This window comes from Formica exsecta, unplaced genomic scaffold, assembly GCF_003651465.1.
Source record: "Formica exsecta isolate Colony F162 unplaced genomic scaffold, ASM365146v1 scaffold295, whole genome shotgun sequence".
Lineage (NCBI taxonomy): Eukaryota > Metazoa > Arthropoda > Insecta > Hymenoptera > Formicidae > Formica > Formica exsecta.
Genome location: NW_021850207.1, coordinates 611,469 through 627,294, shown reverse-complemented (window position 1 = coordinate 627,294; position 15,826 = coordinate 611,469). Strand labels below are relative to the sequence as shown.

At 31.3% G+C, this 15,826-nt stretch overlaps 2 protein-coding genes across 6 annotated transcripts in view; both read right to left on the bottom strand.

Moving 5' to 3' along the window:
- The window catches only part of LOC115237419 (endoglucanase E-4-like), a 7,963-nt gene extending 5,648 nt beyond the window's left edge, over positions 1-2,315 (bottom strand). For 2 of the 4 annotated variants that reach the window (XM_029810427.1, XM_029810429.1), the window contains exon 1: positions 2,229-2,315. The gene's annotated coding sequence lies outside the window, so the exon portion shown is untranslated. Of the gene's footprint in view, positions 1-2,021; positions 2,173-2,228 lie in introns of those variants that run through there. The other 2 variants (XM_029810430.1, XM_029810428.1) reach the window with 2 other exon arrangements.
- A 1,187-nt stretch (positions 2,316-3,502) lies between these two features.
- LOC115237420 (alpha-tocopherol transfer protein-like) lies at positions 3,503-14,497 on the bottom strand. Of its 2 annotated transcripts, XM_029810432.1 has the most exons (12): positions 14,298-14,497; positions 14,110-14,191; positions 13,476-13,759; positions 12,746-12,899; positions 12,384-12,575; positions 11,792-12,069; positions 11,244-11,537; positions 6,201-6,339; positions 5,647-5,806; positions 5,402-5,516; positions 4,582-4,945; positions 3,503-4,303 (listed from the first exon to the last, which is right to left on the bottom strand). In XM_029810432.1, the coding sequence occupies exons 2-12, from the start codon at positions 14,183-14,185 to the stop codon at positions 4,152-4,154; spliced, it is 2,208 nt and encodes a 735-aa protein (XP_029666292.1). In that variant the 5' UTR covers positions 14,186-14,191; positions 14,298-14,497; the 3' UTR covers positions 3,503-4,151. The 2 variants fall into 2 exon arrangements, with proteins under 2 accessions (XP_029666292.1, XP_029666291.1); XM_029810431.1 differs by lacking the exons at positions 11,244-11,537; positions 11,792-12,069; positions 12,384-12,575; ... (2 more) ...; positions 14,110-14,191; positions 14,298-14,497 and adding an exon at positions 7,993-8,173.
- Between the last annotated feature and the right edge of the window lie 1,329 nt (positions 14,498-15,826).

Below are 15,826 nucleotides of genomic sequence, written 5' to 3'. Positions count from 1 at the left end.
TCTTTAAATAAATTTTTAATAAAAAAAACTTCACTTTGAAATTTGTTTTATATATAAGATTGTATTTAAAAAATATAATTTATAAATTAATTTAATTTCTCTCTCTTTCTCTCTCTTATGGTCGTTTTGCCGTCGCTCGATGTGACCTCTTCTCTTGTTTGTTCTCTGCTGCATCTTCATAATACGACATTTGCAAAAACACGGGTAATTACAATGGCACGCGCACTATCACTAGGATACGTGGTACTTTACATAATACTTTCGACATTAATCGCGCACTTTATTTTACGCAAACGTCGAGTTAATGATATGCAGTTGATGAGTATTACGGGATTATATTCTAGTCTAGAATATTAAAAAGAAATTGATTTTTTGTATTTTTTTTAATGTTTAAGGTCTCAAAAATAAGTTCCTCAAAGATTTTGTCGAAATCGTAAAAATAAGAGAGCTAAACGCGTTTGTAGATCGCGACGCATCACAGGTAAAAAATCAGGTAAAAAATAGTTATAATGCTGCGCCAGATATTTTTTCACGTAATAGTTTTCTGATGCAGTATTATTTAAGATTATTGGAAACTTAGAAAAGCTAAATTCCACGAATGTTTAGGATCGTCTCGACCGTTGGACGAAGTGGATGTTAAAAATAAATAAAAAGATTTTAAGATTAAATACTGGACTAGACGTGCCGATATATTCAGAAAGAAAAAACTGGATGAAAATTATTTGCAGGTCTGCTAAGAAAATAAAGAGCGCATAATCGCAGAGCATGAAATATTATTAAAACAATTACATGGATACTATATTTTCTATTTTGTACGAGGACTGTAAAATTTATTTATTAAAATCTATTACAAAATAATTTGCTTGAGAGATGTTAGGATGCACGTACCAAAGAAAGTAACGATTTCAACTTTTCAATATAAACTTTTATATCTTAACATATTTTATTTTTCCACAAAAACGATAAAAATTGCAACATATTTAGTTATGTATTTTTAACGAAGGCTTTTGATTACTTTTGATAACGTTAATGAGTGTGAGAATTGAACCAGAAAAGAAAATTTTATTATACAATACGTATCATTGTTGAATTATTTACGTCAGGATGAGGATAAAAAATTCAGAGACTAATTATCACTAATTATTATAGCACGAATGGGCTTATTGACTTGATTGATAATTCTCAAACTGTAGATGATTAATTTTATGACTGGAAATATTGTGTTACAAAGATATTACATTTTATTGACACAATATTATAATCGAGAAATTGGTTATATACATAAAATTAAATTGAGAAGTTTTCTAAAATATTTAAATGTATACAGTCCGTTCTCTTTACTTGAGAGTTTACGTGAGACTACTATTTTAAGTAAATTCGCGCAATACGACTGACGAGGGAGAAAGCAAGAAATTAGTGGACTTATGCAGGCACTCGAGAAATTATTGAGAAATCCTGCGTTGTTGAAGCAACATAAAACAAAATACGAATAATTAGTTGTGAACTTTTCTTTTTTTACATTGACTCGCACCATAATTACTCGACAATTTCATCCGTCAGAAAAGTAGTAATTCTTTCTCGGCAGACTCGCTCAATGATTTCGCGATCGCGTATGTCATATACATATATTATATAGCGAAAAGAAATCGAATAATTGATATTTTCTGAAAATTAGGCAGGATTCTTTTACTTAAAAAATCGAGTCTTTCTAAATTTGACTAACAAAATAAAAGAGAGTAGATTTTATCAAACAATTACACTTCGGAGAAAGAGACTATAAAAATAATAATAAAAAAAGTCTCAATAAATTTTTTTATAAATTTGTACAATATACTTTCTTATTTTATTATTTAATGAGTTTATTGTTATTTTATAATATTTATTGTTTGTCGCAAATTTTATTAATGTATTTTTAATAATAATGATCTCTATTTTCTTTATATGAGTGTAAAATCTGTTAAATGATATTAGCGGAAGTAGATAGCTTTATTGATTGCTAAAGGTAATTTTTAATAACATACACTTTCACGTTTTTATCCACACAGTTATTTTCACAAATTAATATTTTACTAAATTCGTGGTTGTAGTAAGTCAAAAAATAACTGCTCAAAGCTTAAATGATTATTATACACTTTATATTATTGAATATTAATTATCAATACATTTTATTGATTGGGCACCGAATTGTACAAAGTTCGATCGATTGACTGATCGAATGACAAACTTACTAAGCGACTGATTGACGGGCTGACTGACTGACTGACTGACTGACTGCAGGTTCAATGACGATCGCGAGCGACTGAAAAGACGAAGAAGTGGGGACGCGTTTGCACGGGAAGAGAGGCGAATATCTGTCTTGCATACAGGATGTCACGATGAATATTATATTGCGATACTACTTCAAAGAAATTAATTTTTGTTTGTCGCACTTATCAAATTATTATTGACCTCGTGAAACCATATTTAGAGACCAGAACGACACACACGTATCTTTTTTAGTGAAGATTTCTCAATAATTAAACTCTTGGGAACAATATAGATCTTTAAGTTATAAAGAAAAAATGTTTTTGGAAAGAAAATTTGAAAAACTGAAGACAAATAATTCAATAAATAATTTACACTGATTCGCTAATTGCTATATGTTGAACAATCGTTATGATATTAAATAGTGACGACAAAAGTAAATGGAATAATTTTAATAAAACTTGCAAGATCACACGATATATCGATTTTATATATAGCAGATAATTATTCCAATCTTCTTATTAAAAAAAGCAGAAGTAAAACTTCTCAGCCGGTCAGGTTTCTCATTGACAGCTTTTAAATCATCAAAACCCAATGGTGGAGATAATTATTCCAGGAAATCGAGTGAACGCAAATGGAAACTCGGGTAATTTTAGCACAACGGTTAGGTCCGCGTGTAGCTTTCACTGGATATGACATTCTTATTGAATCTTATTTTGTTGCTCCACTTCGAGAAAAATTAATGACTGGCAATCAACATCGCAGCTGGTCTCAAGAAACTCATTTTTTCCGAGAACTCGGGCAATCCTCGCGTTTTGCCACAAGGCCTCCGAAATTTTACGTTATTTTCTGACATGCAACTTCAGTTATCAACTTGTTATTGTAATATGTAAGCACGTATAGATCTCTTGTATAAGCTATGATAAAAATCATGTACTTATTATTACCTGAATCACTTATATTGAACAAGAAGAATTTGCATATTTAATATATCTGTGAAGAGAATATGATTTGTGGAAAATTAATGACAAAAGTTTACTCAATTTTAATTCAATTATTTGTAATCGTACATTTTATTTCGAGATTTTATTTACGTAATTCTCGAAATGGGATATCAATAAAAGATATCTCAAATTGAAAAATATATTGCGTAAACGATAAATAACGCCAGCGTATTACAACGCATACACAGTTTTATTAATAAAATAATTGTTTAAAATATATCAATTACACATTGTGATTCAAGAAATAAAAAATGTTTTTGGTATCATATTTTTTATCATTGATATAATCTTACACATATAAAAATATTACATTTCAGTCACATAAATTTCTCAGAGAGACGCTGAAATATCAAATTATTATAACTATGCGTATACATCTCATCAGAAGTCATCGGTATTATCCAAGAGATTAATAATGTAATAAGATAAATTTCTATGTAAAAAAAAAAAAATATTTTGTTTTTACATTATTTTAAACAACGCTTTATTAAATTATAATCAATGTTGTAATTAGAGAGCGTTTCTAATTATAAAAATAAATTAACTGCCGTTAATAATAAAAAATGCAAAATATACTCTATTAGCGTTGCGTTATTTCTTTTGACAGAATATTTGCTATCTCTATTATTCTCCGCAAATGAGCTTCCCAATTAAATTTTTTTATTGATTATCGTCGTAAACGACTTTGAAGAAAATCGATATCGTGTATAAATTCTATACAAAAGTTCATAATTCGATTATAATTGTTTGAAAGGAAAATGCATTAAAATATTCATCACACAAGCATAACGTACGATCGGTCGACGTCGAAGTTTCTGCTCCTAACGCGAACGAACGTTCTAATTAACGATTGCCGTTGGCGATGATTACGTTGACGACACACTTCGTGGCGCATTAATCAATTTAATCGATGGTCAGCTGCCGGAAAGATCCGTCGATACCGAATAGATCGTCCTGCGTCTTTGGTTTATCTGGTCGTAAGGCCTCGTTAGCTTTCACAGCTTCCTGTTCCGCAAACCACGGTCCATATTCCTCCAATTTCTTCAGCCACATCTCTAAAAATTAATGAGCAACATTTGTTAGAAAGCTTGTTTTAACATCGAAAATATTTAACATATTTTCTACGCATTTATCCAAATTATTATTCCGATTACAACTATATCTTATATAAGTCAGAAGCCTTTTTATAATAAAGATGTTTAATGATAGCAAAGATAGGAAAAATTTAAACAAAAACTATTCAAGAAACTCAAAGAAATTGCCATTAAAATTAAATAGCATTCCGGAATACATTCTATAATTTTGAATTAATAAAATTAATAAAATGTCGTGCCGTGCATATCAATGATGGGGCCGGCGTCTCCGCCGTACTCAGTCGGCAGTATCTCCTTAGGTATGTGATTGTAGAGTGACTCAATGTTGCTGTGCGTGTAGATGCGATTGCGTATCTTCTCTTTCAGGAATGGCTTGACGAAATTGAGAATCGTGTCGACGAGAGGACTGATGTTTATTATGTGCACCTCTTTCACTTTTGCTGGATACGCCTCTTGAGCACAGACCAGAAACTTCTTTACTAAGGTCGGCGTAAACTTGGCGAAATACGAGGGCGTCGCGACAGAAGCGTCGAAGACATAAACGTCTCCGGCAACGCCATGGGTCTCCTCCTTGAGGCGCACATCGCCGATCATAAAGACCATCTTTAACAATAGTATATTTGTTATCTTAACTTGAGAGAGAGAAAATAAAATATGAGCATAAAATATTAACGTACGATGTAAAATTGTAGTTTTTAAAATACCGGGATCGGAATAGATATAGTTTGAGTAGGTTCAGCTATTGATACTGTATTAATAAAAAAAAATAATAATAATAATACCGTAAAAAAATTCTATACAATATACTCTTCAATAATAAAAAATTTTCTCTTTTTACACTGAAATAATAAACGAATTTAATTCTGTTTTATGTTATAAACGATAAAATGTATTTTTTTCAAGGAAACCAAGCATTTACAAAACATATTTTAAAGAATTGATTGCTGATATTTAGGTATATTATAGAATAATTGGATTGATTGAGTTGATTCGAGGAAAGTGCGCGTTCCTTTTTCAATCCATACTTGCACCATCAATAACCGAGAAATAAATGTGTACCTTCATAGCTTCCGTGATATTGGATACGGTTATTGGCTGATCTTTATTAACGATAGCTCGCATTATGATCACACGACGTCCGTTCTTTGTTAAACCAGGCAAAGCAGGCATTTGTCTAGAAGAAGAAGATGAAGCAAAAAATTAATTATTTATCTAGTAAATTTATATAAATTTCTCATCCCGCGCGTCTCTCTGAGAATGATTGAAACCTTCAACTATCACCAGCAGTCACTATATTTTCTTACACATGTTTCGCTACATCTTGCAACGTCGGCCTCGTTATGTCACGATTAGAGAAAAATTCGGGAATCACTGCACGCATCGTGAAATACATGTCCAGTTTTTGTTTGCATTTCTCCAAAGAAAATTTGGATCCGCGTAGAAACGTCATTATTCTTTGATCATCTGAAAAGAAAAATCAGATTGCATTATTTCGAGTCTCTATATAATTTAGTGATTAAATTTAATATTTGTCTTGTAAATTTCAGCATCTCTCTGAGAATGATCGGAACATTAAACTATCTCCGGAGCATATCGTACAATTTCAATATTTCCTTACATATATTTCACTACTTCTTGCATTGACTTTCTCTCTCTTTGTGTATTTTTAATATTAAATGCCATAATATACCAAATCAAACGTTTTCTATATTACGATATACACATAAAATCGCAAACAGAATTCTCTTTCGCTTTTAGTCGCAAATTATAGATTCTTCAAAAAAAAACTTTAGCCCGCCGAACTTGGGATGATGCGTGTTTTGTGACTAATTTTTGATAGTTTAATCGAAAAATGTACCATCAAACTGAGGTAAATGAGGTTGTTTAGCGAGCCATTCCTTGATCATCTCGAGGTCCTTATCACGGGTCGCTGGATTCTCATTCAGCTCAACCTGTATCTGCTTAGACATTTCATTTGTAGGTTGTACCAGCAACATCTACAAACAGATCGTAGTAAGAAATATTAAGTATAAAAACACACACGCGGATCAGCAATACTCAAGAAAATTTGTATGTAATAAAAATTTATTATAAAATATAATTTCAGTATTCTCTTTTTTTCTAAATTAGAAAGCGTAAAATTAAATAACCAGAGAATAAATCGGACACACACATTGTACATAATGCCTGTATAATTTCTTTTCAGTTTGCACGTGTTCGATTACATGTAATGTGCACTACATGGATTACACAACCGGTTAAGATACCCATCGTTCTTATGTCAAGAATTAATGCTGACCAAAGCGACTTGCTCAACCAAAACTTTCTCTAAACTCGTCGCGGCTTCGCGGATTGAGAAGTAAAGAGAATGTTTCTTAGCCTTTATCTTTTCTCGTTTTGGAAGCGGCGACATTGTTCTGCTATATTTTTTTTTCTTCGACTTTTTTTCAGCGCCATTAGCTACCAAAAAGTTTACAATATCTCATTGTTGTCTGTATAAAAAATTTTGTAACATTTGAAAGAACAATTGTGTAAAGCTCGATAACAAAATTGTCATTTAAAAAAAATTAGAGAAAACAAAGCAAGAGTTTTGAAAAGTTTATTATTTTCTTCAATTACTTTCTCAATTTCTCTAACGCAATATAATATTTTCTCTCTACAGAATAATTACATACCATATAAATATTCTTGGCCACAAGATAAAACGCGGAAAATTTGGCAAACGTGAAAGTTTACGAGCGTTTTAAAAGTGATAGGATAAAGTTCATAGTATTGTAATCTTGCGATGAAAAGATGCAAATTTAAGAAATTCCATAAAAATCTTTTTTTAGATAATGTATAATTAATAAGATATTTATGCTAAATTTAAATTTTAATAATAATTAGGTTGCTAAAGACTATCCGTGGTAAAATTTGAAATTAATTGACACAATAAAAATAACATGTTGAAGTCATTTAATGTCTTTCTTTTTGTTGTAAATAATTAAGATAATTTAAAGACATTTTGACATGTGGGAGATCTCGATATTTTCAACAAGATAAATAAAATCTAAGATCTCAAAAACGCTGATAATTAATATAAGATATTTTCATTGTGTCGATGTAAATAGATAAAATTAAATGTAATATTTTATTTATTTATATATGCGATAATATTTTTATTTTAGTGAAAGATTTATATTTTCAGAGAAATATTATTTTATCATATAAAATATCCGAATTTCCACCATGTGTGTCCAGATCTTCCTTAAAGTAATAAGAAGAGAATACTTTTATGAGCATTAAGCAAATTTAATTTTAACTGTTTATGTTTTATGACCTTCACACTCTTTTATACATCTAAAATAAAGATGAAAGTATTTATTTTAGTTTGTAAAAGATTAATCAGTTAATCCAGAGTTATTATTTTTATGTTGGCATATCGAGATACCCTTAAATTTTATTTTATATATAACCACACAAAAATTAAGCGGCATCGCGAGCAAGATGAAAATATATATCTTTCTTGGAGGGTAAACGTAAATTTGATTACAATATACAGTGCAATAATTTTAATTTGACTTAACATAAAATCATGACGTAAACATTTATAAAATAGAAAAAAAACTATTTTTTTATACACACATGACGTATACTTAAGTTAAATTTACCTTGGCTGATGTTCAACACGAATCAGACGCACAAACGGACACTCGACGTGCGAACGATCGCGACGACGATGACTTTCGGATTGTTGCGGAAAGAGAAATGAGCAGAGTAGCGAACTCGAGAGACGGCAAACGAACAGAGTGGGAACCACAATTACCTCGTGGACCGGTTCTCCTTTATACCGTAGGGATACCCCACTCCCGCTTCTCTTACCGTTATCTATACGCGGTAGAAAGAAAATCTGATCAATAAGCGATTTTTAGGGGAATTCCTAATTAACGATCGTTATTGTTAATTTATGGAACAATCAAATGAGATCATTCTACTACTTTCGGCAATGTAAAAAAATTTTTACTTGAAAGCTCACGTTTAAAAAAAAAGGACAGTAATGTACGTACGTAGTGCAAAACTTTGAGCACATACACAACTCTCTTACAGACTCTAAAAAAAAAAGCATGCGCGCGTCCTGTGAAAAAAAAAAAAAAAAAAAAAAAAAAACCGATAGAATAATCTATTTGCAATGATTTCAACAAAACGCGAAGCTGCTCATTATAAAATCATTATGGAGAATTATAGTGTTTCGCGAGAAAATTATATTGCTCCTTGATATAAAGGATTTAAAAACCTGCTTTTTTCGAAAAGAAACGATTATTTGCTACATCTCTTATACATGTGTATTATAAAACATATTCTTTAAGAATAATAAAGCAATAATCAAATTCATTTCAATCTTTTGCCATATATATGTTACAGTGACTAATTATACATATGAATGCGCATCGTTGAAAATGACTAATTATTATACAAATATGATACTTTTTATATAATTAGCGCGATATGTGTTATAGTTTATCTATGATAATTAAACCACAAGTGCAGTTTTTTTTATATAAATAAATTTTTATATATATATATAAATGTTGTATGTTATACTCTGTAGCTAAAAAGATACAAACGGAAACACTATATTGCAAACCGCTGCATATTCTAATGACAATATGGAGGACGAAGGAACCGACGCACTTGCAAATTTGCATTCGCCCGTTGTAACGCAACAGTAACAATTTCGCAATCTCAGTCTTGTTTACCAGCGAAACGCGGCGATTGCTATTGCATTTAATATAATTCCGCGATTTTAGAAACTTTATGAAATTGTACGTTTATGTAACGTGAAAATCCTCGACCGGTGAGCGCGCACATGTTTTGGTCGCTCTTGATGCACAAGCGCCGTCTTCTTCTCGCTCTAATAAACAAAATCTAAAACTTTCTTCTCAAAGGATCGATCCACATGCGCCTTTAAACACATTACATATACGTTTTCGAGACAGTAGAAAAAATATTCTGCGCTCACACGGAGAATAATATGCGAATCAGATATTGAAACAATATATGTAGATTGCGATAAGAAAATCTTCGGTGTACGTTTATGCGAAATGTTTTGCACAATTTTATTTTATTGTCTAATCAATTATTTATAGTTATATTATAAGGTTTATAAGATTGCTTCCCGGTAAGATCAAGTGACGCGCAATTCTGATTAGCGACAAGTGCAGAGTCCTTGTTTCTGTGCGTAATGCAAAAAAAAAAAAACTTTATTGTCATAATCGCTAGTCAGCAAAGATGATGATCGCGATTTTGTCTCGATTTTTCTCTATACCATATTCACTTCCGAGTGCATAGAACTACTATGCTGACTAATCGCGGTCAGCGCCCAATGCCCTCGTCTTACTTTCTTTCGCGAGTATAATCGGCTCGTGTTGTTGCTACGTCGTTGTTGCACCAGCGTAAAATTACGCGAACGGCGGCGACCGTCATAATCGAAGGAATTTGCGTGTGTATAAAAGTGCCGGTTGCAATCGCGCGATTTTGAAATTGACCGAAATGAGCAAAAAGTTGCAGCGAGTAAACGCACGTGGTAAACGCTGCCGCTGTTACATCAGAGTCAGAGAGCCTTGTCTTCGTGAACTGACGCGTTTACTTTTCTATTTAATTAAATTCGATCAAATTTTGATGTATCACAAATTTTCCTTGTGTTCTCGCGAATTTAAAATTAATTTTTTTCTTAAAGAGAACGTCGGAATCACTTTCCTAACTTTCTAACTTATATTGAAATAAGTTTGCAACTCGTAAATTAAACGTTCGCCGAAATAAAGTTGCTGAGAAATTCAACGAAGAATATAAAGTTTCATTGTCTGTTTGCGCTAAGTAAACTTAATTGCTCCGTTATTTAAATATGAGTCGACAGAAATCGGATGCTTTGTATAAATGAAAAATACAATATAAATCAATCAGTGTGCAATGCTGATGCAATCAGAATAACAATGCTTATATACTGCATTAAGGTTTATTTACGAATTTGGTAAAAAATATAATATCGTGATCACATAACATTATAATTTTCCCGAACGCGCATATTCTCTCTCATAATCAATATATTTCTTTCTCTCTCCTGCTATTTCTTTTATAAAAAAAAAAAGATCATCAAAATTTTCAATTGGCATTCTTGATAGAGAGAGATCGGCGTTTTCTTGCATATAAATATAGAGAAAAGTAGTAAGGAGAAATAGAAATAAAAATTATATCTCGTTGAAGAAGCCTAAACGGCCATGGCGACGACCGAGGCCGCGACACTGACAAGCGCTGTAGCGAGGCCACATTGCATTGTCTTGGACGAAGTCGAACTTCTGGCTTGTTTCTCTTTCTCGATAATTGTTGTCTTTACGGTGCTTACAGTATCCTAAGAAAAAGGCATAAAACATTCGTATTCATGTTCGGGAATAAGGAGGTTGTCAAATTAAATTTAAAAAAAAATTTTTGTAAAAATACAATAATTCTTTCTTTCGATGGCAATTTTTATTACGAATGATCTTCATCAATAAAGAATTAAGAATAAAATTAAACTTACTTTAATGTCAATATCAGTCAATTTACTCGTTTCCTGCACAGAGATATAAGATGATATAGTAATTAATGTTAAAGTGATATTTAAATATTTATTTTTTACAAATAAATATTATCAATTATGATAATTAATAATTTAATTAAATAGCTATTATAGAATAGCTATATATATAAACTCAGTATTATTTATATTTATATTTTCAATACGTATTATTCTACGAGAAAACAAGTTATATACGAGCGTTATAAGTTCCATCAAACAAAAACGTCAATATCAAACTTGTGATATTTAATAGTTTTTACTTAATAAACATTATCATTATTTATTGATGACAATCTCAGTTTGCCTTACCAGTTTTTCAACGGCATCCTTGTCTCTGGCAACTCGTTTCCGCGCTGGCAATTCTTGCGAGAAAATCTCGATGGGCAGATGCGAGACGATCGGAATATCGCGCCTCTTTCTATTTGTGCATCCTGCACCGTGGAAATTGCTCGCGATCGCTTTTTTAATTATGATCGGAAGTTCCTCGATCGTTACTACTTCCCGAAGAATTTCATTATTCGGTCCTTGCGCGACGAACGGTACAGATTTTTTGTTCCCGGCACAGATTTGCATCATAACTAAGAGAGTATCTTTCGGAGAAGTCTGCATCGATCAGGAAAATAATAATTAATATATATGTGTGTCAGAGTTCTTATTGATATGTACGAATAAATATGTTCTTCTTTATTGTTTTATTTACGATATTTATATTAGTCTTGCATGTATAATATATCTAATGTAGATATTCTAGTAACTACTGAAATATAAAGGCAAACATATTATATTATGTGAAATTGTCCTAACAATAAGCCAGATTTAGAGATAAATTTATTAATATTCAATAAAACAAGGATTACTTCGCGTTGCATAAGATCGACAATGGCAGCTCCTTCGCTTCTCGGTACGACAGCGACTAACATGTAACCATTGTGGTTTGGAACAGACTTAAGTTTTTTGATAGTATTTTCGATTAAATTAGTTACAGTTGGTTTAATAGGAAACGATCTATGCAATGAAAAATCGTCCTCGGATGTAACACGGTTCCTACTCAACGATTCGAGCAGGGACTGGAAGATTGCCATTCTAATTTTGGAGAACACATCAAAAACGTCCCACGTACTGTCATAATTCATTGCTAAAATTAAAAAAATAAGTTTTTTTATAATTTTGTACTTTTCTTTATAAATTAAGCCAAAATTATAAAGTTTTATTTATTACTTAATGTTTTATGTTTAGAGCTATTGTTGGAATTATCGGAATTAATGTTTCGTTCAATTATTTAATTTTATCTCTTTTATACTTTCTTTTAATTTCAAAATTATATTTATACACAATGTATTAAAAAGCTCTTAATTTTTTATACAAATATTAACTATAATAATAAAATAATAAAACTTATGAGAAGATTTTTTATTTATTCGTTTCTTTGATTATTCTATCTTAACTCACCCTCTGTTTTAGGATCAGCTGTAATTAAAGAAGGAACAGATTTCGCTTCGTCGCTAAGATCGATGATTTGCAAAGCGTCGTTAAAGTCATGTTTGTTCTCCTGTAGTTCTAATTTTACATTGCTTTCGTTAGATACATCAAATTTGTATCTAGGAAAGAACGGGATGGAGAAGTTGCTACCGGAAACTGCGCCTATATAATTGATGGTACTCGTAAAATTAGTAATTGAGATAAAAGAAATGTAAACATTATATTATTTAAGATTTAATATTTAACATACATTCTCTAAAGTATATATTTTACGGATATACACTTTTTTGATAATAAATTTTTTTATTATTTGATAAACAAAACTCTTAAACCTGTTGTCATTCCTCTCGTTTGTCTCGCCCAGGATAACAATTCTCCGATATTCGAACGAAGAATACGCTCACAATCGCAATCTTTTTCTTTGTTTTCAGAAATTAATGCACCATCCAAGGGGGTACCATTAGTCTCTATCTTGTTATTGCATCTCTAATTAACGTAGTAATTATGCATAATATACAGACATTTATGCGTTCACATAAAAAGATTGAACGACATTAATTTTATACAATTTGAATCTCAGATTCAAATTACGAAATATGAATAAAAAAATTAATATCAATAATTCAGATTTCCCACGATACAAATATTAAAATTGTAAAAATTGAATTCTATAATTCTGTCAGATTCTTAAACACAACCTAAAAATGAATGCATCTTTTTAATTTGCTTGATTTGTGAGTTATTATATTTTTGAAATGCGAATTCTCTGCTCTCATTATAATTAATAGCATTTAAATATATTTTTACAAGAAATATTATAAATTTTGTTCTAATTATTGTAAAATGTAGAAAAAAGATGTAAAAAGAGAAATCTAATTATTTATGGTTTACTTTTTGTAATTATTTGGAAAATGGTTAATATGATTAAGGGGTTACTTGAAGAAATCCTTCTATCGCGAACGGTAGTCTGTTTTTGTAGTCTTTCCACGGATTTTCTTCCCCTTTTTCTTTCTCATTTCTCTCGTCAATCAAAAGCAGAATGACATTTCGCGAAATAATAGCAACATTAGTGTTTTCTTCAGAGGAATCAGACGCGTCATTTCTCATTGTCGATGCCGTGTTATTGATAAGTTTCATTCCGATTTCTCTACTCTCAGTTGTCGCTCTCTTGTCGCGTGTCTGATTATCCGCTATTCTCTCCGTCAGTTTTGCCGACACTTTCGCATCTACAGCTTGCAATATTCTGTCCGTACTTGTCACCTGTGTTTTGAAGTTCAACGCGGAGTCGACCCTTTGATAAGTGTCCAAAGACGGCGCCATGTCCCACGTGGGCGGCACAAGCGCTGCTGGTGAAGTATAACATAAATCATTAGTCGTACAAGTATGTAAATACAAGTATTTAATAACAGCGCATTTTTCTGAAAAAAAATGCATTTGAAAGATGCACATTACGCATTTGTATGACTATATTTATTACGTTACTATATTTTCTCGAAAAAAAAGGGAGAAAAAACATTCAGACATGCATAGAGATCTGCGTAGCGATCTGAAATAGTAAGTCTTGAAGAACAAAGCCGAGAGTTGACTGAATAATTTGTGTAATTAATGCACTTCGTATTTTCTTGTTCTCAATTATAATTACAAATGTGACTATTCAAACAAAGAAAAGATAAGAGCAAAGATTAATATCGGGTACCTGAACGATCCATCGTGAATCCAAGAGAACACGTCATCGCCGACCATAGCACCGCAAAGATACCGAGATAAAACATGGTCTTCTATTATATGAATCGAATTAATTTAACATTGTTATTAAGGCAATTTAGCGACAATTATATGAATTACTTTATCGCGTATGTAATTTAGAATGTACACACTACTCACCTCCGTGCAATCGATTTCTGACAAAATCTAAGAGAGCACAAAAAACGAAAGTTAATGTAATTTTTTGCTTTTAAATTCGTTGTTCGATCTCGGTAATTGCTATGTGAGAAGATATGTCCGCCTTGTTTTCTTCTCAAAAATACAACTAGTCCACGCTGTCGCTAATCAACAAAATCGGTTGCCTGAACAACCAAACAAATTATGATTTATTAATCAAAATATCCTATAATTTGCAAAATGTTTTTATTTATTACATAATTATCGCTAAATTCAGTTTTTTGAATTAATTTTTAAATATGTATTTTGATAATAATTCAAATCATTGGTTTATTGCGATGAATTCAAACGAAAAGACGAAATAATCTTTATATTTTGTATAACTAATTTAGATACGTTATGCGCGATATTTTTGTGTTAAACACTCGATATTGAGAATCTTGTAACCCCATTTTTTATGGAACAAGAATTTGTAATGAGTATAATTAACTGATCATCATATCGTCATATTAGGGTGAGGACTATCGTCCTAAATAATAAAGTATTCGTATACGACTTACGATCCATGCTCGTAAGTTGCGGCGCGACCCCCGTTTCAAGTCGATACGTGACATATTTAACTATTGAGACTTACATAGGTCAGGTGAACTACACTCAGCCGATTTATACTATTTGTTTTGCGTCATTCATTTCATATGCATCCGCACGTACGAATCATTTATCTTCATCGACTAACTCCGACTTACGTACATGATGACGGTACTCTAGTAAATTGCCATTCGCGTTTGCAAGGATTTATATGTAAATTTTTTTACACGAAATTTTATATCGTGTATATTTAAAAAAAAAAAAAATGATGATTTATCGGTTTATATTTTCTATGGAAAAAAATTGATTGCGTAATCTTGTCTATGATTAAAATTAAACTAGACGCACATGAGAAATATTATAAATATTGTTAAATAGATAAAGAAAAATAAATTGTCATCAAATTTTGTTTGCAAGATACGTTTGAGATGTGTATAAGAGTCGCTTAACAAAAATATACTAAAGAGGAAAATATCAATATATTTTCCCCCTCAGTAAATTGCATCAAAGGTAGGACGAGCAAGTTCAAAGATCTTGTGGTGCGCACATGATGCATTTTTTATTTTAATGTTGATACAAGCATGGGATATTAACATCGTCATCTCTTTAAGTCGATATCAATATCAAATTTAAACTGGTGACAACTATTGGTAAAAAAAGAGTTAAGGAGATGAACACTGAAATTATTCCGGCAAAGTATCGTGAAATAATTTCAGATAAAATCGATGATACGACAATGTTTGATAAGCGGAAGTTTCACCAGTTGCTGCTCTAAGGCATCTTGGAACTTTTAGAATGTTTTTCTTCGTTAAAACTTTCTTTATGTTGAAAACTGCATGGAGCACACGACAGCGTGCGGTCTGAATTATTAAGAAGATTATAGACCCTTGTATACTGTTGGGGATGATGTAAGAAACGATATGGCGTCGGAGGAACGTCGTGTA

Coding starts and splice junctions, on each gene's coding strand:
- LOC115237420 (XM_029810432.1), bottom strand. CDS start 14,185: ATGTTTTATCTCGGTATCTTTGCGGTGCTATGGTCGGCGATGACGTGT. Junction 12,070..12,383: donor AGCTGATCCTAAAACAGAGG/GTGAGTTAAGAT, acceptor TTTTAATTTTAG/CAATGAATTATGACAGTACG. Junction 6,340..11,243: donor AGGATGCCGTTGAAAAACTG/GTAAGGCAAACT, acceptor ATCTGTTTGTAG/ATGTTGCTGGTACAACCTAC.